A 15025-nucleotide genomic window follows, 5' to 3' on the forward strand; every position below is an offset into this window, starting at 1 on the left:
GAGAATAGGTTGAGTGAACTCGGCTTTGTTTCCTTGGAGCGATGGAGGATGAGAGGTGCCCTGATAGAGGTGTATAAAATGATGAGAGGAATCGATCGTGTAAATAGTCAGAGGCTTTCTCCCAGGGCTGAAATGTCTAGCACAAGAGGGCATAGTTTTAAGGTGCTTGGAAGTAGGTACAGAGATGTCAGAGGTAAGTTTTTTACATAGAGAGTGGTGAGTGTGTGGAATGGGCTGCTGGCAATGGTGATGGAGGCGGAAATGATAGGGTCTTTTAAGATACTCCTGGACAGGTACGTGGAGCTCAGAAAAATAGAGGGCTATAGGTAACCCTAGCTAATTTCTAAGGTTCGGCACAGCTTTGTGGGCCGAAGGGCCTTTATTGAGCTGTAGGTTCTCTATGTTTCTAAGAGGACATGGATAGGATGCAGAGATAGGCTAAGAAGTGGCAGGTGGAGTTCAATCTGGACATGTTTAAGGTGATACACTGTGGAAGGTCGACCTCGAAGGCAGAGTACAGGGTGAATGGCAGGAATTTTAGCAGTGTGGAGGAACAGAGGGATTGTGGGGTTCATGTCCATCAATCCCTCAAAGTTGCACTGTGGAAGAACATTATAGGAATTACAAGTAGTATGTGGAAGCTTTAGAGAGGGTACAGAGAAGATTTACAAAGATGCTGCCTGGATTAGAGCATACTTAATTAGGAAAGATTGAACAAGCTAGAGGTCTTTTCTCTGTGGAGCGAAGGAGAATGAGAGCTGACTTCTTAGAGGTGATAAAGATGACCAGAGCATTGATAGAGTAGACAGGCAGCACCTTTTCCCAGGAGGATATTAGTTAGCTGTTTTACGCAGTGAGTGGTGGGTGTGTGGGATGCGCTGCCAGGCGGTGGGGTAGAGGCAGATACATTAGTGCAATTAAGAGTCTGTTAGATGGGCACATGGATGAAAGAAAAATGTAGGGATGTGCAGGAGGGAAGGAACAAGTTAAAAGTTGGGCACAACATTGTGGGCTTAAGATCCTGTGCTGTGTTGTACTGTTCTATGTTCTGTTACAAATGGGCCAGAGGACCAAGGACTGACAAGTGGACTTCAGTTCAGCTACATGCAAGCTGTTGCACTTTGATAAGACAGAGCAGGCAGGACTTGCATAGTATATGGTAGAGCTCTGTGAAGTGTTTAGAACAGAAAGACTCAGGGTACAGGTACATACTTATTTGAAATTGGTGACACATGTAGTTAGGGTTGTGAAGGGCTTGACACACTGGTCTTCATTGGTCAGGTTATGGAGTACAGAAACTTGGGTGTCATTTTCGCTGTAAAAGATGTTGGTAATGACAGATTTAGAGTACTGTGTACAGTTCTGGTTGACTTGCTTTTGGAAAGATGTCATTAAACTGGAGAGAGTGCAAAAGATGTTAAAAGGACAGGGATTTAAGGGGAGGCTGAACAGGCTGGGACATTTTTCCTTGGAGTGTAGGAAGCTGATGAGTCACTTTATAGAGGTTTGTAAAATCATGACAGGCATAAATAAGGTGAGTAGCTAGTCTTTTCCCTATTGTGGGGGAGTCCTGAATTGTAGGGCACCCATTAAAGAGGAGAGTGGAAGGATTTCAAAGGGACCAAAAGGGGCAACTTTTTCACGTGGAGTGGTAAAGGTGGTTACAATTATGACATTTAAAATGTGTCTGTTCGGGTATATGGATAGAAAAGGTTTATAGGAATGTGTGTCAAATGCAGGCAAGTTGGACAAACAACACACACAAAATGCTGGTGGAACACAGCAGGCCAGGCAGCATCTATAGGGAGAAGCACTGTCGACGTTTCGGGCCGAGACCCTTCGTCAGGACTAACTGAAAGGAAAGTAAGAGATTTGAAAGTAGTGGGGGGAGGGGAATATCCCTCCAGTCTTCTCCTATCATTTCGCATTTTCCCCTCTCCCGTTACTTTCAAATCTCTTACTATCTTTCCTTTCAGTTAGTCCTGACGAAGGGTCTCGGCCTGAAATGTCAACAGGTCTTCTCCTTATAGATGCTGCCTGGCCTGCTGTGTTCCACCAGCATTTTGTGTGTGTTGCTTGAATTTCCAGCATCTGCAGATTTCCTCGTGTTTGAAGTTGGCCAAGCACTCACTCAGTCAGTGTGAATGAATTGGACCTAAGGACCATTTCAATGTTGTGTTATTTATTAATCTATTGGAAAATATACACCACAAATTGATCTGTCTGCCCTTAGATTCCAAAGCTATTAACAGTTCTATTAAGTTAAAGTAGATAAAGGTGTCAAATGGCTTGCTTTAACTGCCTTAATTACTGATATGCTGAAGGACATTTGTTCACTTATCAGAAAAAAGAAATAACTATGTTTATGTGATGTCCTTCACAACTACCAGATGTTCTAAGGCTATAACTGATAACATACGTTGGTCACTGTTATATGGAGTTGCTGATTAGTGTACTAATGAGACCTACAACAGGCCTGTGATAATGACCTTAGAACATGAAGATGGACAAGAAAAGTTTTTAAGTGATACACTTTGAAAGGTTGTCTTAGGTTGCAACGAGACATTGACAGGAAGCAGAACTTCGCTGAGAAGTGGAAAAGTGTGAAGTAATATACGTTGGAAGATTGAACTTGAAGGCAGAATACTTAATTGTCCATGATTCTTAATGTCCATGGATCCCTTAAAATTGCTGTGCTACAGTTAAGGTGATTTGGCCTTCATTAGTCAGGGGATTGAGTTCAAGAGCCACGAGTATTATTTTAGCTCTGTAAAACTCTAATTAGACCACACTGAGAGTATTGTGTTCAGTTCTGGTTGACTTATGGAAGTATGTGAAGTATTGCAAGTTTTAGAGAAGGTGCGGAGGAGATTTACCAGGATACTGTCTGGATTAGAGAGCATGTCTTATGAGGAAAGGTTGAGTGAGCTAGGGTTTTCTGTTTGGAGTAAAAGAGTATGAGAAGTGACATGGCAGATGGATACAATGATAAGTATTAATAGACAGCCAGCATCTTTATCCCAGGGTGGAAATGGCTAATGCAAGAGGCCATAATTTTAAGGTAAGATTGGTGGAAAGTATAAGGGGGATGCCAGTGGTAGTTGTTTTTACACAGTGGTAAGTGTGTGGAACACACTGTAAGGGTTGGTGACAGAGACAGATACATTAGGAATTTTTAGGAGACTCTTAGATGGGCACATGGATAAAAGAAAAATGAAGGGCTAAGTAGGAAGGAAGTATTAGAATGATCTTGGAGTAGGTTAAAATGTCAGCACAACATTGTGCTGAACAGCCTGTATTTTCTGTACTATTGTTTATTCTTAACATAGCACAGGACAAGTCTGTGGATTTACACCATCTGTACACCATGATACCAAATTAAACTATTCTGCCTGCATATGATCCAGATGCCTCCCATCTCTGCATATTCATATGTCTAACAGCTTCTGAAATGCCCGTTATATTTGCTTCCTCCACCACCAACACCTCTGGAAGCCCATTCTATGCAACCACCACTCTGTGTAATAAAAACTTGCCCTGCACATACTTGAATGTTCCACCTTACCTCTTAAAAGTCTTTACTCTGGTATTTGACATTTCTATCCTGGAGAAAAGATTCAAACTGTCTACCCTATCTATGTCTCTCATGATTTTATAAACTTCTGTTACTCCTGCCATCATCCACTGCTGCTCTAGAGAGAATCTCACTAGTTAGTCTAACTTGTCCTTATAGCACACGTCCTTTAATCTAGCAGTATCCTGGAGAACCTCTTTTGCAACCTCTCCAAAGACTCCAGACATTTCCTAATATGGGGTGACCCTAGAAGTGAAACTCAATACTCCAGATGCAGCCTGATCAAACTTTTATACAGCTGCCACATGACTCTTGCACTCAATGCAGGAAAGCATGCAATATCATCCTGTTGGACTTGAATGGCCTCTTTCAGGGAGCTGTGACCTTGCATCCCAGGATCCCTCTGTAACATCATTCAGATCAGTTATATTTACATTGTTTGTCTCAGAACATGGGGACAAACTCCTTCCCCTTCAGTTTAGATTCATGACCCAATGCCTTTGAAAAGCCCCATGTCTGTACTGCGTGTACTCATAGAGCAGTACACCATGGACACCGGTCCAACCAGTCCACACCCAGATAGCCCCATATCTCTCTAAGCCCAGCCCCTCCATGTACCTCTCCAAGTGCTTCTTAAATGTTACTATTGTATGTGCCTCAATGATTAGAGCTGGAATGGAAGGATTTAAATATAAGTGATGAACAGAATCCCTTTCCTTATTATTCATCAACAGCTTTCAAAGTTGCTGTATACTATATTTTGTATCTTTCAGGATTTTGAAGTCAGCATGGCAGAGATTTTTAAAAATGGGCTTAATGAATTAAAGGCAGACTAAAAGCCTTGGAGTACAAATGTTCATTCCTACACTAAGCCAAGCTGGAGGGAGTGAGTGTGAATTTTACCAGCTCCATGGCAGTAACTGGCTGTTCTTCTTCTGTGTAGACCATGGAGTCAGGAGCTGGCCGCAGCAGTTCTGCCCAGAAGAGGCCAGTGCGTACGCAAGCTGTCATTGACCAGTCAGACATGTACACCCATGTCCTATCTGTGTTCACTGAGAAAAAGGTAAGCAGGACTGGTTGGCCAACTTGGTCAGCATGGATGAGTTGGGCCAAAGAGCCTGTTTCTCTGCTGTATAGTTCGCTGACTTGATGGGAACCACTGGATTCTGGAAAAAGGATCAACTGATAAAATCGAGGGAAGCAGAGGCCATGTGGAAGTATGTCTTTAAACTGGTGAGGGTGCAGCAAAGATTCATGAGGATTTTTCCAGGATGGAGGGTTGGAGTTATGAGAGACTGACTGAATAGTGCTTTTCTCTTGAAGTGTTGTAGCTGATGGGTGACATTAATTAGGTTTAAAAACACATGACAGATAAAGCGGTTTTTCTCCTGGGTAAGGAAGCCTAAAACTAGAAGGCAGAGATTTAAGGTGAAGGGCGAGATTTAAAGGGGAGCTGAAAGACAATTTTCCAACAGTGTGATGGATATGTGGAAAGAGCTGCAAGAAGATGTGAATTAGAGTCAGATTTAATATCACTGGCATATAGAACATAGAACAGCACATTTCAGGCCCTTCGGCCCACAGTGTTGTGCCGACCCTTAAACCCTGCCTCCCATATAACCCTCCACCTTAAATTCCTCCATATTACCTATCTAGTAGTCTCTTAAATTTCACTAGTGTATCTGCCTCCACCACTGACTCAGGCAGTGCATTCCATGCACCAACCACTCTCTGAGTAAAAAACCTTCCTCTAATATCCCCCTTGAAATTCCCACCCCTTACCTTAAAGCCATGTCCTCTTGTATTGAGCAGTGGTGCCCTGGGGAAGAGGCGCTGGCTGTCCACTCTATCTGTTCCTCTTAATATCTTGTATACCTCTATCATGTCTCCTCTCATCCTCCTTCTCTCCAGAGAGTAAAGCCCTAGCTCCCTTATGTTATGAAATTTGTTGTTTTGTGGCAGCAGTACATTGCAATACATAATAACAAAAATAAAACAAATTTTAATAAGAAATATACAGTGGATTCTGGTTAATTGGGACAGCCACTTATTTTGGGCAAAAACTAATTATGAAAATAGCCAGGATTCCCTTCATTTATTTGGAACATTATTCTGCTTAATTGGGATAGGAAACTATTGATGAAGAATTTCTACTTAGTGACAGTCATGTGTCCTCGTGTGGTGTCTACTACACAGTGCTTAGTGCCAACAGTTTTTAAATAGTGTCAGTTATGTCTGTGTTTAAAAAGCAATGATCTTTGTGTTAGATAATTGGTGAGAAATAAGCAGGAAGAAAATTCAGAACTGTTTTGCTCACTATGTTTTCAAGCATTCAGGCTTGGAGATGCCAGAAATGGCCAGGAGGGAAAGTGAAACAGTTTCACTATTCAACAAGTTAGAAACCTCAAAGCATTAAAAGATTATCAACAATCATCTTGAATGATGATAAAAATTTGGAAGGTGCAATCGTCAAAAGGAATGTATGAAGGCAGTCCATTACTTACACTAGGTGTCTGCACTGATTTTGTTTCTCTATAGTCAATCAAAAGAATACGGCAGCATACACTGGATTAATTCCTCTGTCGATAACTGTTAGGAATGAATACACAGTTTTATAGTGCTGTATAGTATTGATAGTGTTCTACTTTGTTCAGCTTTCATTTAAATACATAATTAAATGTATTTAAATGGTAGTTTGTCTTTTTTAAATGCTTTTTAACAATTTCCATGAAACTTCAGCTGATTAGGGGAGACACTTAACTGGGCCAAAATGTACTGGTCCCAATGTCTCCAAATTAATCGGAATCCACTGTATTAAAAAAAATTAAATTGAATAAATAGTGCAAAACGAGAGCAAAAAAATACTGAGGTAGTGTTCATGGGTACATTGTCCATTTAGAAATCTAATGGTGGAAGGGAGGAAGCTGCTCCTAAAGTATTGAGTGTGTGTCTTCAAACTGCTATACCACCTCCTTGATAGTAGCAATGAGAAAAGGTCACATCCTGGGTGATGAGAGTCCTTAATGACGATGCTGCCTTTTTAAGGTATCCTCTATTGAAGATGTCCTCAGTGCTGGGAAGACTAATGCCCATGATGGAGCTGGCTGAGTTTACAAGTATCTGCAGCTTTTTCTTGATCCTATGCAGTGGCACCTCCATATCAGATGAATGCTGTCCATGGTATATCTGTGGAAATTTGCAAAAGTCTTTGGTGTCATACCAAGAGTCTTAAAACTCCTTATCTATCTTAAAAACCTTTGATTTTCTGGGTACACATTCCAAGTCTGTGATTTCAATCAGATTCTCTGAGTCCTTGAATACGTCCCAGTCCACTAACTCGAAGCAATCCTGTAGCTGCTCCTCTACCTCCCGCAACCATCTCTTTATTGTCCTTACCACTGGAGCCTTGCTCCAGCCTCTGCCTGTATGCAGATAGAAGGACAAAATGCAGTCCAGGCATGGAATGATAGGCATTCCTTATCGTAGTATAGCAGTGGTCTGGTGTGTTGGAGACCCCTGGTGCGCAGGTTATATGCTGATAATTGGCCAGGGATTTCTTCAAACAAGCCCCCCAACTATGATTTGAACTACGTCTGGGTGGACTGTTTCTTGTATGGTGATGGTGGCATTCAGTATCTCAAGTGCCTGATCTATATCAGCTTTTGGTGTTATGGAAACTGCAGTTGGGATCATGGAGAACTCTCTTGGTAAGTAGAACGGTTGGTACTTAATTGTTAGATGTTCCAAGATGAACAAGAGTACGACACAAGAGGACACAGTTTTAAGGTGCTTAGAAGTAGGTATAGAGGAGGTGTTGGGTTAAGTTTTTTTACGCAGAGAGTGGTGAGTGCGTGGAATGGGCTGCCAGCAATGGTGGTGGAGGCAGATATGATAGGGTCTTTTAAGAGACTCCTGGATAGGTACATGGAGCTTAGAAAAATAGAGGGCAATGGGTAACTCTAGGTAATTTCTGAAGTAAGTACATGTTCAGCACAGCATTGTGGGCTGAGGGGCCTGTATTGTGCTATAGGTTTTCTGTGTTTCTGTGTTACGACAAAAGTGTCTGAGCACTGGAGCTTATTATTAAACACAGACCTCAACCTTTTGCCTTCTCTGAAACAGCAGTTAAATCTATCCTGTGTCTTTCGGTCTTACTGATGCATCTGGTGTGTCTGGAATGAGCCATGACTCAGTGAAACAAAGAACACAGCAATTCCTCATTTCCCGCCATTACAGCAATCTTGTGCTTGGGTCCTCAGTCGTGTTCTCCAGTGATTGTACCTTTGCTAACAAGATGGGATCTATAGGGAGTCTCATTCTTCTGATTTTTAGTCTGGCTCGGAATCCTCCCCTCCATCCTGTCTTCTGGCTATTGCAATGCACCTTTGTCTGCTTAGAGGCTGTACTTGCATGCCTGAAAGTTAAGTCTGCTGAGTATTTCAGAAGATTGTAAAATTGCTAGTTCATTAATACGGTTTAAAAGTGCATTGCTTAAAGGGAAATTACAGGCTGCAGATTACAGCGAGAGTAATTCAAAAGAGGTATATTTAGAAGTTTTGTAAGCAGCCTGTCACCAAGGTTCCTCTCATTGGCAAGGCATTTTTGCCCACAGAACAATGTTTTGCTTTTTGCACCATTCTTTATGAACTCTCGAGACTTGTGCATGAAAATCCCAGGGGTTTAGCAGTTTTTGTGATACTCGGTCTGGTACCAATAATTCGATAGTCAAAGTCACTTAGATCACATTTCTTACCCATTTTGATGTTTGGCCTGAACAACAATTGAACCTCTTGACGATGCTTTTGTGCATTGAGTTGCTGCCATATATATGGTTGGCTAATAAGATAATTGGATTAATGAGCATGTGTCCCTAATAAAGTTACTACTGAGAGTAAAAATACAGTCTGTGGATACTGGAAATTGCTGTCCCATTTACACCGCAATAGTAAGGCCATAAGACATAGGAGCACATTCATCCCATACTGGCCCCACTTTATTCCCCTCACTGTCCCACTAACCCTCCCTGAATCTCTTTGTACACCCCATGGGGATCATAGACCACAATTACAGAACCTGTTCTGTAATTCTTTCCCTGTGGAAATCAATGTTACCCAACTCCATAAGACCATAACACACAAGAGTAGTATTAGCCCATTCAGCCTATCGAGTCTGCACCACCATTCCATCATGGCTAATTTATTAGTTCTCTCATCCCATTCTCCTGCCATCTCCCCATACCTTTTGACGCCCTTATTAATCCAGAACCTATTGACCTCCATTTTAAATATACCCAACGACTTGGCCTCCATGGCTGTATGGTTCATTGAATTCCACAGTGTCACCACTTTCTGGCTAAAGAAATTCCTCCTCACCCTCCTGTGTTCTAAATGTACATATATTCTGAGGCTGTGACCTGTGGTCCAAGATTCCCCCAGTATAGGAAGCATCCTCTCCACATCCATCCTATCTAGGCCTTTCCACATTGACAGCTTTCAGTGAGCTCCCCATGTTATTCACTGAACTCCAGCAAGTACAGGCCCAGAGCTATGAAATGCTCCTCATACATTAATCCTTTCATTCATAGAATAATTCTTGCTTCTTTTGGACCCTCTCCAATGTCAGCACATCTCTTCTTAGATAATGGATAAGGTACCCCACAAGAGGTTAATAATCAAATGACATTCAGGGTAAAGTGTGCAGAATTGGCTCAAAAACAAAATGAGTTATGGTGAGAGGATCGTTTTCACACCGAGAAGATGTTAAAAGTGGGGTTCTGTAGGGATCAGTTTCGGGCTCCTGCTGTTTCTAATTTACATTAATGATTTGGATAAGCACATAACTAATAAACTAGTAAAGTTTGTAGATCACACAAAATTAGGGGGACAGGTTGATAACATTTAGGCAGCAGAATCAATACAGTTAGATCTAAACAAATCCAGATGTGGACAGATAAATAGGAGATGAAATTTAATGCAAGTAAATATAAAATATTACATATAGGAAGTAGAAATATTAGATATAAATATACAATGGGGCGTCTTGGGTTAGAAAGTGCACTGTATGTCCAGGTGAACTCATCACTATCAGCAAACACCTAGATAATGCACAGAAGCGATTAGGAAGGCTAATAGAATGTTGGGCTATATAATGTGCTCAGTGGAGTTCAAGTCTAGAGATGTTCTTCTTGAGCTGTATAATGCACTTGTGAGGCCACACCTTGAGTACAGTGTTGGTGTCCATATTCTGTGAGGGAAGTGAAGGCACTGGAGAAAGTTCAGAGAAGGGTGACTTGACCTATTCCAGGTCTGTAGAGTTTGAGCTATGAAGGAAGATTGAAAGATGCCAGCTGCTACTTCAAACTTAATCCATCAACAAGGACATGGGGCCATGGGTGGTGATTGGTTAAAGAGAAATTTTAGACCAACATCAGAAAGCATTTCTTTATACAGCAAGCTGTGGACACATGAAAAAAAAACTACCTAGTTGTGTAATATAGAGTAGTACCTTAGAGACTTACAAATCTAAACTCTGTATTTTCAACACACTACTTAAATAGGAATTTGGCAAGTTCCCTTGTCAAAACTGCTCACAGTACTCCATGAAGTGTGACTAATGCCTTATAAAGCTTCAATAATCTTGCTCGGTATCATAAAATCCAGGCCAATCCACCTTTTATAACTCAGCTTCAGTTTTTATCAGATTGTAATCCTGGAGTTGCTGCTGGTTAGATTCATCATGTTAGCTAAGATTCAGAGTGTTGCATCTAATGGTTTAATTGCATTACTTGTGTTCTGACACTGCTTAACCTTGTGAATTTTAGCAGGACCTTCCTCACAAGTTTATTAGTGCAGTTTTGATGGAATACATCCGGTCTCTCAATCAATACCAGATCACAGTCCAGGTAACTGTTCCTTTAGTGGAAAAACTCTTGATTATTTTGCACTTAGATGCTTTGCTTACTTTACAATTTTCTATTTAATTGCAGCATTACCTGTATGAATTAGTGATAAAAACCCTTGTCCAGCACAGCCTGTTCTACATGCTGCATCAGTTTCTACAGTATCATGTACTCAGTGATTCGAAGCCTCTGGTGAGTTATCCAGTTCATCCAGCTAACGATGAATCATCAGTTGATTAAATTACAATAACTTTGTGTTTTTGTATGCTTTAATGTCGAGTTCTGACTGTGCCATATTGCACAAGAATTGGAGTAAGTGGTGGTAGTTTTGCTTCTTGTGCTGGAGCTTTTTCAACACTGTTGTAACATTGAAACCCTCAACCTGAGTGTGTCCAGGCACCCACAAGAAGCACTATAGCAAGATAATGGCTACATAATTCTCTGTAGACCAAGGCCTAGTTCTGATTTTACGTAGCTCATGTGTCACTGACTATCTCACTGGCCCTTGCTCGTTCACCCTGGTTCTCTCCCACATTTCCTTCCTCACAATCCCAACCCCATCACCTACTGTCTCCCCCAGTCCTCTGCCCATCACCAACACATTCCTCCCATTGGGTCACATCCCAGTCTTTGCTCCAGGCACAACAGGCCCAGCCTGTCCAATCTCTCCTCATAACTAAAATCCTCTAATCAATGCACACCTTTACTCCATGTGATATAACACGTGGCTTGTAAAGTTTCAACATTATGTTCCCAACTTTTCCATTCTGTGCATTCAGCTCTGAGGGCAAACATGCCACATACCTTCATCACCCTTTCTATTTGTGTTGCCACTGAGTTGACATTATCATGGATCTAACAGCTTAAACAGAGGGACTTGGGTATCCAATATTATTTAGCACCCCGCCATTTATTGCAAATGTCCTGTCCCTGCTGTATGTAGCCTTAGTCAGGATTCCTCGCTACCCACAATATGACCTGCTTCTGTGTCGTTGACAGACTTGCCAACTCAGAATCACAAGTTTATTATCACTGATGCATGTTGTGAAATTCACTATTTTGTGGTAGTGTATAGAACAGTACAGCCCAGTGCAGGCTCCTCAGCCCACAATGTTGTATCGACCTTTTAAGCTTCTCCGAGATCAATCTAACCTTTCCCTCCCACATAAACACATGAATGAAAGAAAAAAAATGGATGGCCATCTAAGAGACTGTTAAATGTCCGTAATGTATTTGCCTCAATGACTAACACTGGCAGCATGTTCCACACACCCACCACTCTTTTTTAAAAAAACCTCAATATCCTGCCTATACTTTCTTTCATTCACCTTAAAATTATGCTCTTCCATATTAGTTGTTGCCACCCAGCAAAAAAAAACACACTGGTTGTCCACTAGCTACAGCTTTTATACACCTATTAAGTCACTGTTCATCCTTCCTCACTTCAAACAGAAAAGCCCTATCCTCATAAGATATGCTCTATAATCCAGGCAGCATCCTGGTGAACTGCCTCTGTACCGGTACAGTACATGACAAAAAATTACAATAAAAAATACTTTGTCTTTCAGGCCTGTCTACTCCTGTCATTGGAGAGCACTTATGCCCCTGCACATCAATTGTCCCTGGACATGCTGAAGGTAGGTGAGTTGTTTTGCAGGTCTGGGGGGCTTGTTATAAGGAGAGAATGGAGAGGCTGGGTCTGTTTTCCCCGAAGCAAAGGAGGATGAGGCAAGAACTGAAAGAAGTTTATGAAATTAAGAGGCATAGGTAGATGGACAGTATTTATTCTCCAGGGTGGAAATTGTCAAGTACTAGACAGTGTGCATTAAATGCTGAGTGGGGTTACTATCAGATTTAAGCGACTGTAAGATGGGCACGAGAACCTGCAGTGAATGGAAGGATAGGAACTTTGTGTAGCCAGGTAGTCCTGGTTTAGTTTAGCACATCATGGGCCAAAGGGCCTGTTCCTGAGCAGACCTTCACACCATTGAACATCGACAAAGCAGCACTTCTTGAGACTGAATTCACCTCTGTGGAACTTAAGTCCATAATGAAACCAATCACTAGTGTGATATTCCCCCTGACACAGAGCTTGACTGCTGGGCAGGAACAGTAACTACTACTAGCAGGACCATTAACACAGTCCCTGATTTGTTCTGTATTGTAAAGCTCAGACTCTCGAGTTTATAGGGTATTGGACATTAAATTGTGGTAGGGTCTTCTAAGACCTGGAAACAGATGTTCAGGATACTATACAGATTTTCAAAAGCAATAACTCTTAATGTAGAAATCAAGGCAGCAAGCTGGAAGTACATTGAAGTGTGACTGACTCTGCTTTCATTTTTTTGCAGCGGCTCTCCACAGCCAATGATGAGATTGTGGAAGTGTTGCTCTCCAAACATCAAGTACTGGGGGCGCTCAGATTTATTCGCAGTGTTGGCAGCCATGACAACATCTCAGCGCGTAAGTTCCTGGATGCAGCCAAGCAGACTGGAGATGCACTGGTGTTCTACACCACCTTCAGGTTCTTCGAGCAGAGGAATCAAAGGTTACGTGGAAGTTCACACTTCACTCCAGGTGAGCACCAACTCTACCTGCTTCCAGCTGGTGGTGTGGTAATACTTAAAAAATGGGACTTTAATCTATAACCAAGTGCTGGAAATACGCAGGTGGTCAGGTTCTGAAGCCTGATCTGTTGAGTAGTTCCAGCACTTTGTTTTAAATTTACAGCAGTTATTTTCAATTAATTGTTCCAAGCATTGTGATTTTCTCCAGTGGGTGGTTGTATTGTAAGAAACGAGAACATAGAATAGTACAGCACATTACAGGCCCTTCGGCCCACAATGTTGTGCCAACCCTCAAACCCTGCCTCCCATATAACCCCCCACCTTAAATTCCTCCATATACCTGTCTAGTAGTCTCTTAAACTTCACTAGTGTATCTGCCTCCACCACTGACTCAGCCAGTGCATTCTACGCACCAACCACTCTCTGAGTGAAAAACCTTCCTCTTGTATCCCCCTTGAACTTCCCTCCCCTTACCTTAAAGCCATGTCCTCTTATACTGAGCAGTGGTGCCCTGGGGAAGAGGCACTGGCTGTCTACTCTGTCTATTCCTCTTAATATCTTGTACACCTCTATCATGTCTCCTCTCATCCTCCTTCTCTCCAAAGAGTAAAGCCCAAGCTCCCTTAATCTCTGATCATAATCTATACTCTCTAAACCAGGCAGCATCCTGGTAAATCTCCTCTGTACCCTTTCCAATGCTTCCACATCCTTCCTATAGTGAGGCGACCAGAACTGGACACAGTACTCCCAAGTGTGGCCTAACTAGAGTTTTATAGAGCTGCATCATTACATCGCGTCTCTTAAACTCTATCCCTCGACTTATGAAAGCTAACGCCCCATAAGCTTTCTTAACTACCCTATCTACCTGTGGACATGTACCCCCAGATCCCGCTGCTCCTCCACACTACCAAGTATCCTGCCATTTACTTTGTACTCTGCCTTGGAGTTTGTCCTTCCAAAGTGTACTACCTCACACTTCTCCGGGTTGAACTCCATCTGCCACTTCTGCATCCTATCAATGTCTATCTGCAATCTTCAACAATCCTCTACACTATCTACAGCACCACCAACCTTTGTGTCGTCTGCAAACTTGCCAACCCACCCTTCTACCCCCACATCCAGGTCGTTAATAAAAATCACAAAAAGTAGAGGTCCCAGAACAGATCCTTGTGGGACACCACTAGTCACAACCCTCCAATCTGAATGTACTCCCTCCACCACGACCCTCTGCCTTCTGCAGGCAAGCCAATTCTGAATCCACCTGGCCAAACTTCCCTGGATCCCATGCCTTCTGACTTTCTGAATAAGCCTACCGTGTGGAACCTTGTCAAATGCCTTACTAAAATCCACGTAGATCACATCCACTGCACAACCCTCATCTATATGCCTGGTCACCTCCTCAAAGAAATCTATCAGGCTTGTTAGGCACAATCTGCTCTTCACAAAACCATGCTGACTGTCCCTGATCAGACCATGATTCTCTAAATGCCTATAGATCCTATCTCTAAGAATCTTTTCCAACAGCTTTCTCACCACAGACACTGGTCTATAATTACCTGGACTATCCCTACTACCTTTTTTTTGAACAAGGAGACAACATTCGCCTCCCTCCAATCCTCCGGAACCATTCCTGTGGACAACGAGGACATAAAGATCCTAGCCAGAGGTTCAGCAATCTCTTCCCTTGCCTCATGGAGCAGCCTGGGGAATATTCCGTCAGGCCCCGGGGACTTAACAGTCCTAATGTATTTTAACAACTCCAACACCTCCTCTCCGTTAATATCAACATGCTCCAGAACATCAACCTCACTCATATTGTCCTTACCGTCATCAAGTTCCCTCTCAGTGGTGAATACCGAAGAGAAGTATTCATTGAGGACCTCGCTCACTTCCACAGCCTCCAGGCACATCTTCCCACTTTTATCTCTAATTGGTCCTACCTTCACTCGTCATCCTTTTGTTCTTCACATAATTGAAGAATGCCTT

General features: G+C 42.3%; 1 protein-coding gene across 2 annotated transcripts in view; it reads left to right on the forward strand.

Moving 5' to 3' along the window:
- Nucleotides 1-15025, forward strand: part of rmc1 (regulator of MON1-CCZ1) — a 74106-nt gene that overhangs the window by 56612 nt on the left and 2469 nt on the right. The window contains exons 15-19 of one of the 2 annotated variants that reach the window (XM_073045455.1): nt 4518-4637; nt 10395-10475; nt 10560-10664; nt 12041-12109; nt 12824-13049. In XM_073045455.1, coding sequence (XP_072901556.1) covers nt 4518-4637; nt 10395-10475; nt 10560-10664; nt 12041-12109; nt 12824-13049 — 601 coding nt within the window. The remainder of the gene's footprint in view (nt 1-4517; nt 4638-10394; nt 10476-10559; nt 10665-12040; nt 12110-12823; nt 13050-15025) is intronic. The other variant, XM_073045464.1, reaches the window with a different exon arrangement.

The sequence above is a fragment of the Hemitrygon akajei genome, chromosome 1 (genome assembly GCF_048418815.1).
Source record: "Hemitrygon akajei chromosome 1, sHemAka1.3, whole genome shotgun sequence".
In the NCBI taxonomy this organism is placed as follows: Eukaryota; Metazoa; Chordata; class Chondrichthyes; order Myliobatiformes; family Dasyatidae; genus Hemitrygon; species Hemitrygon akajei.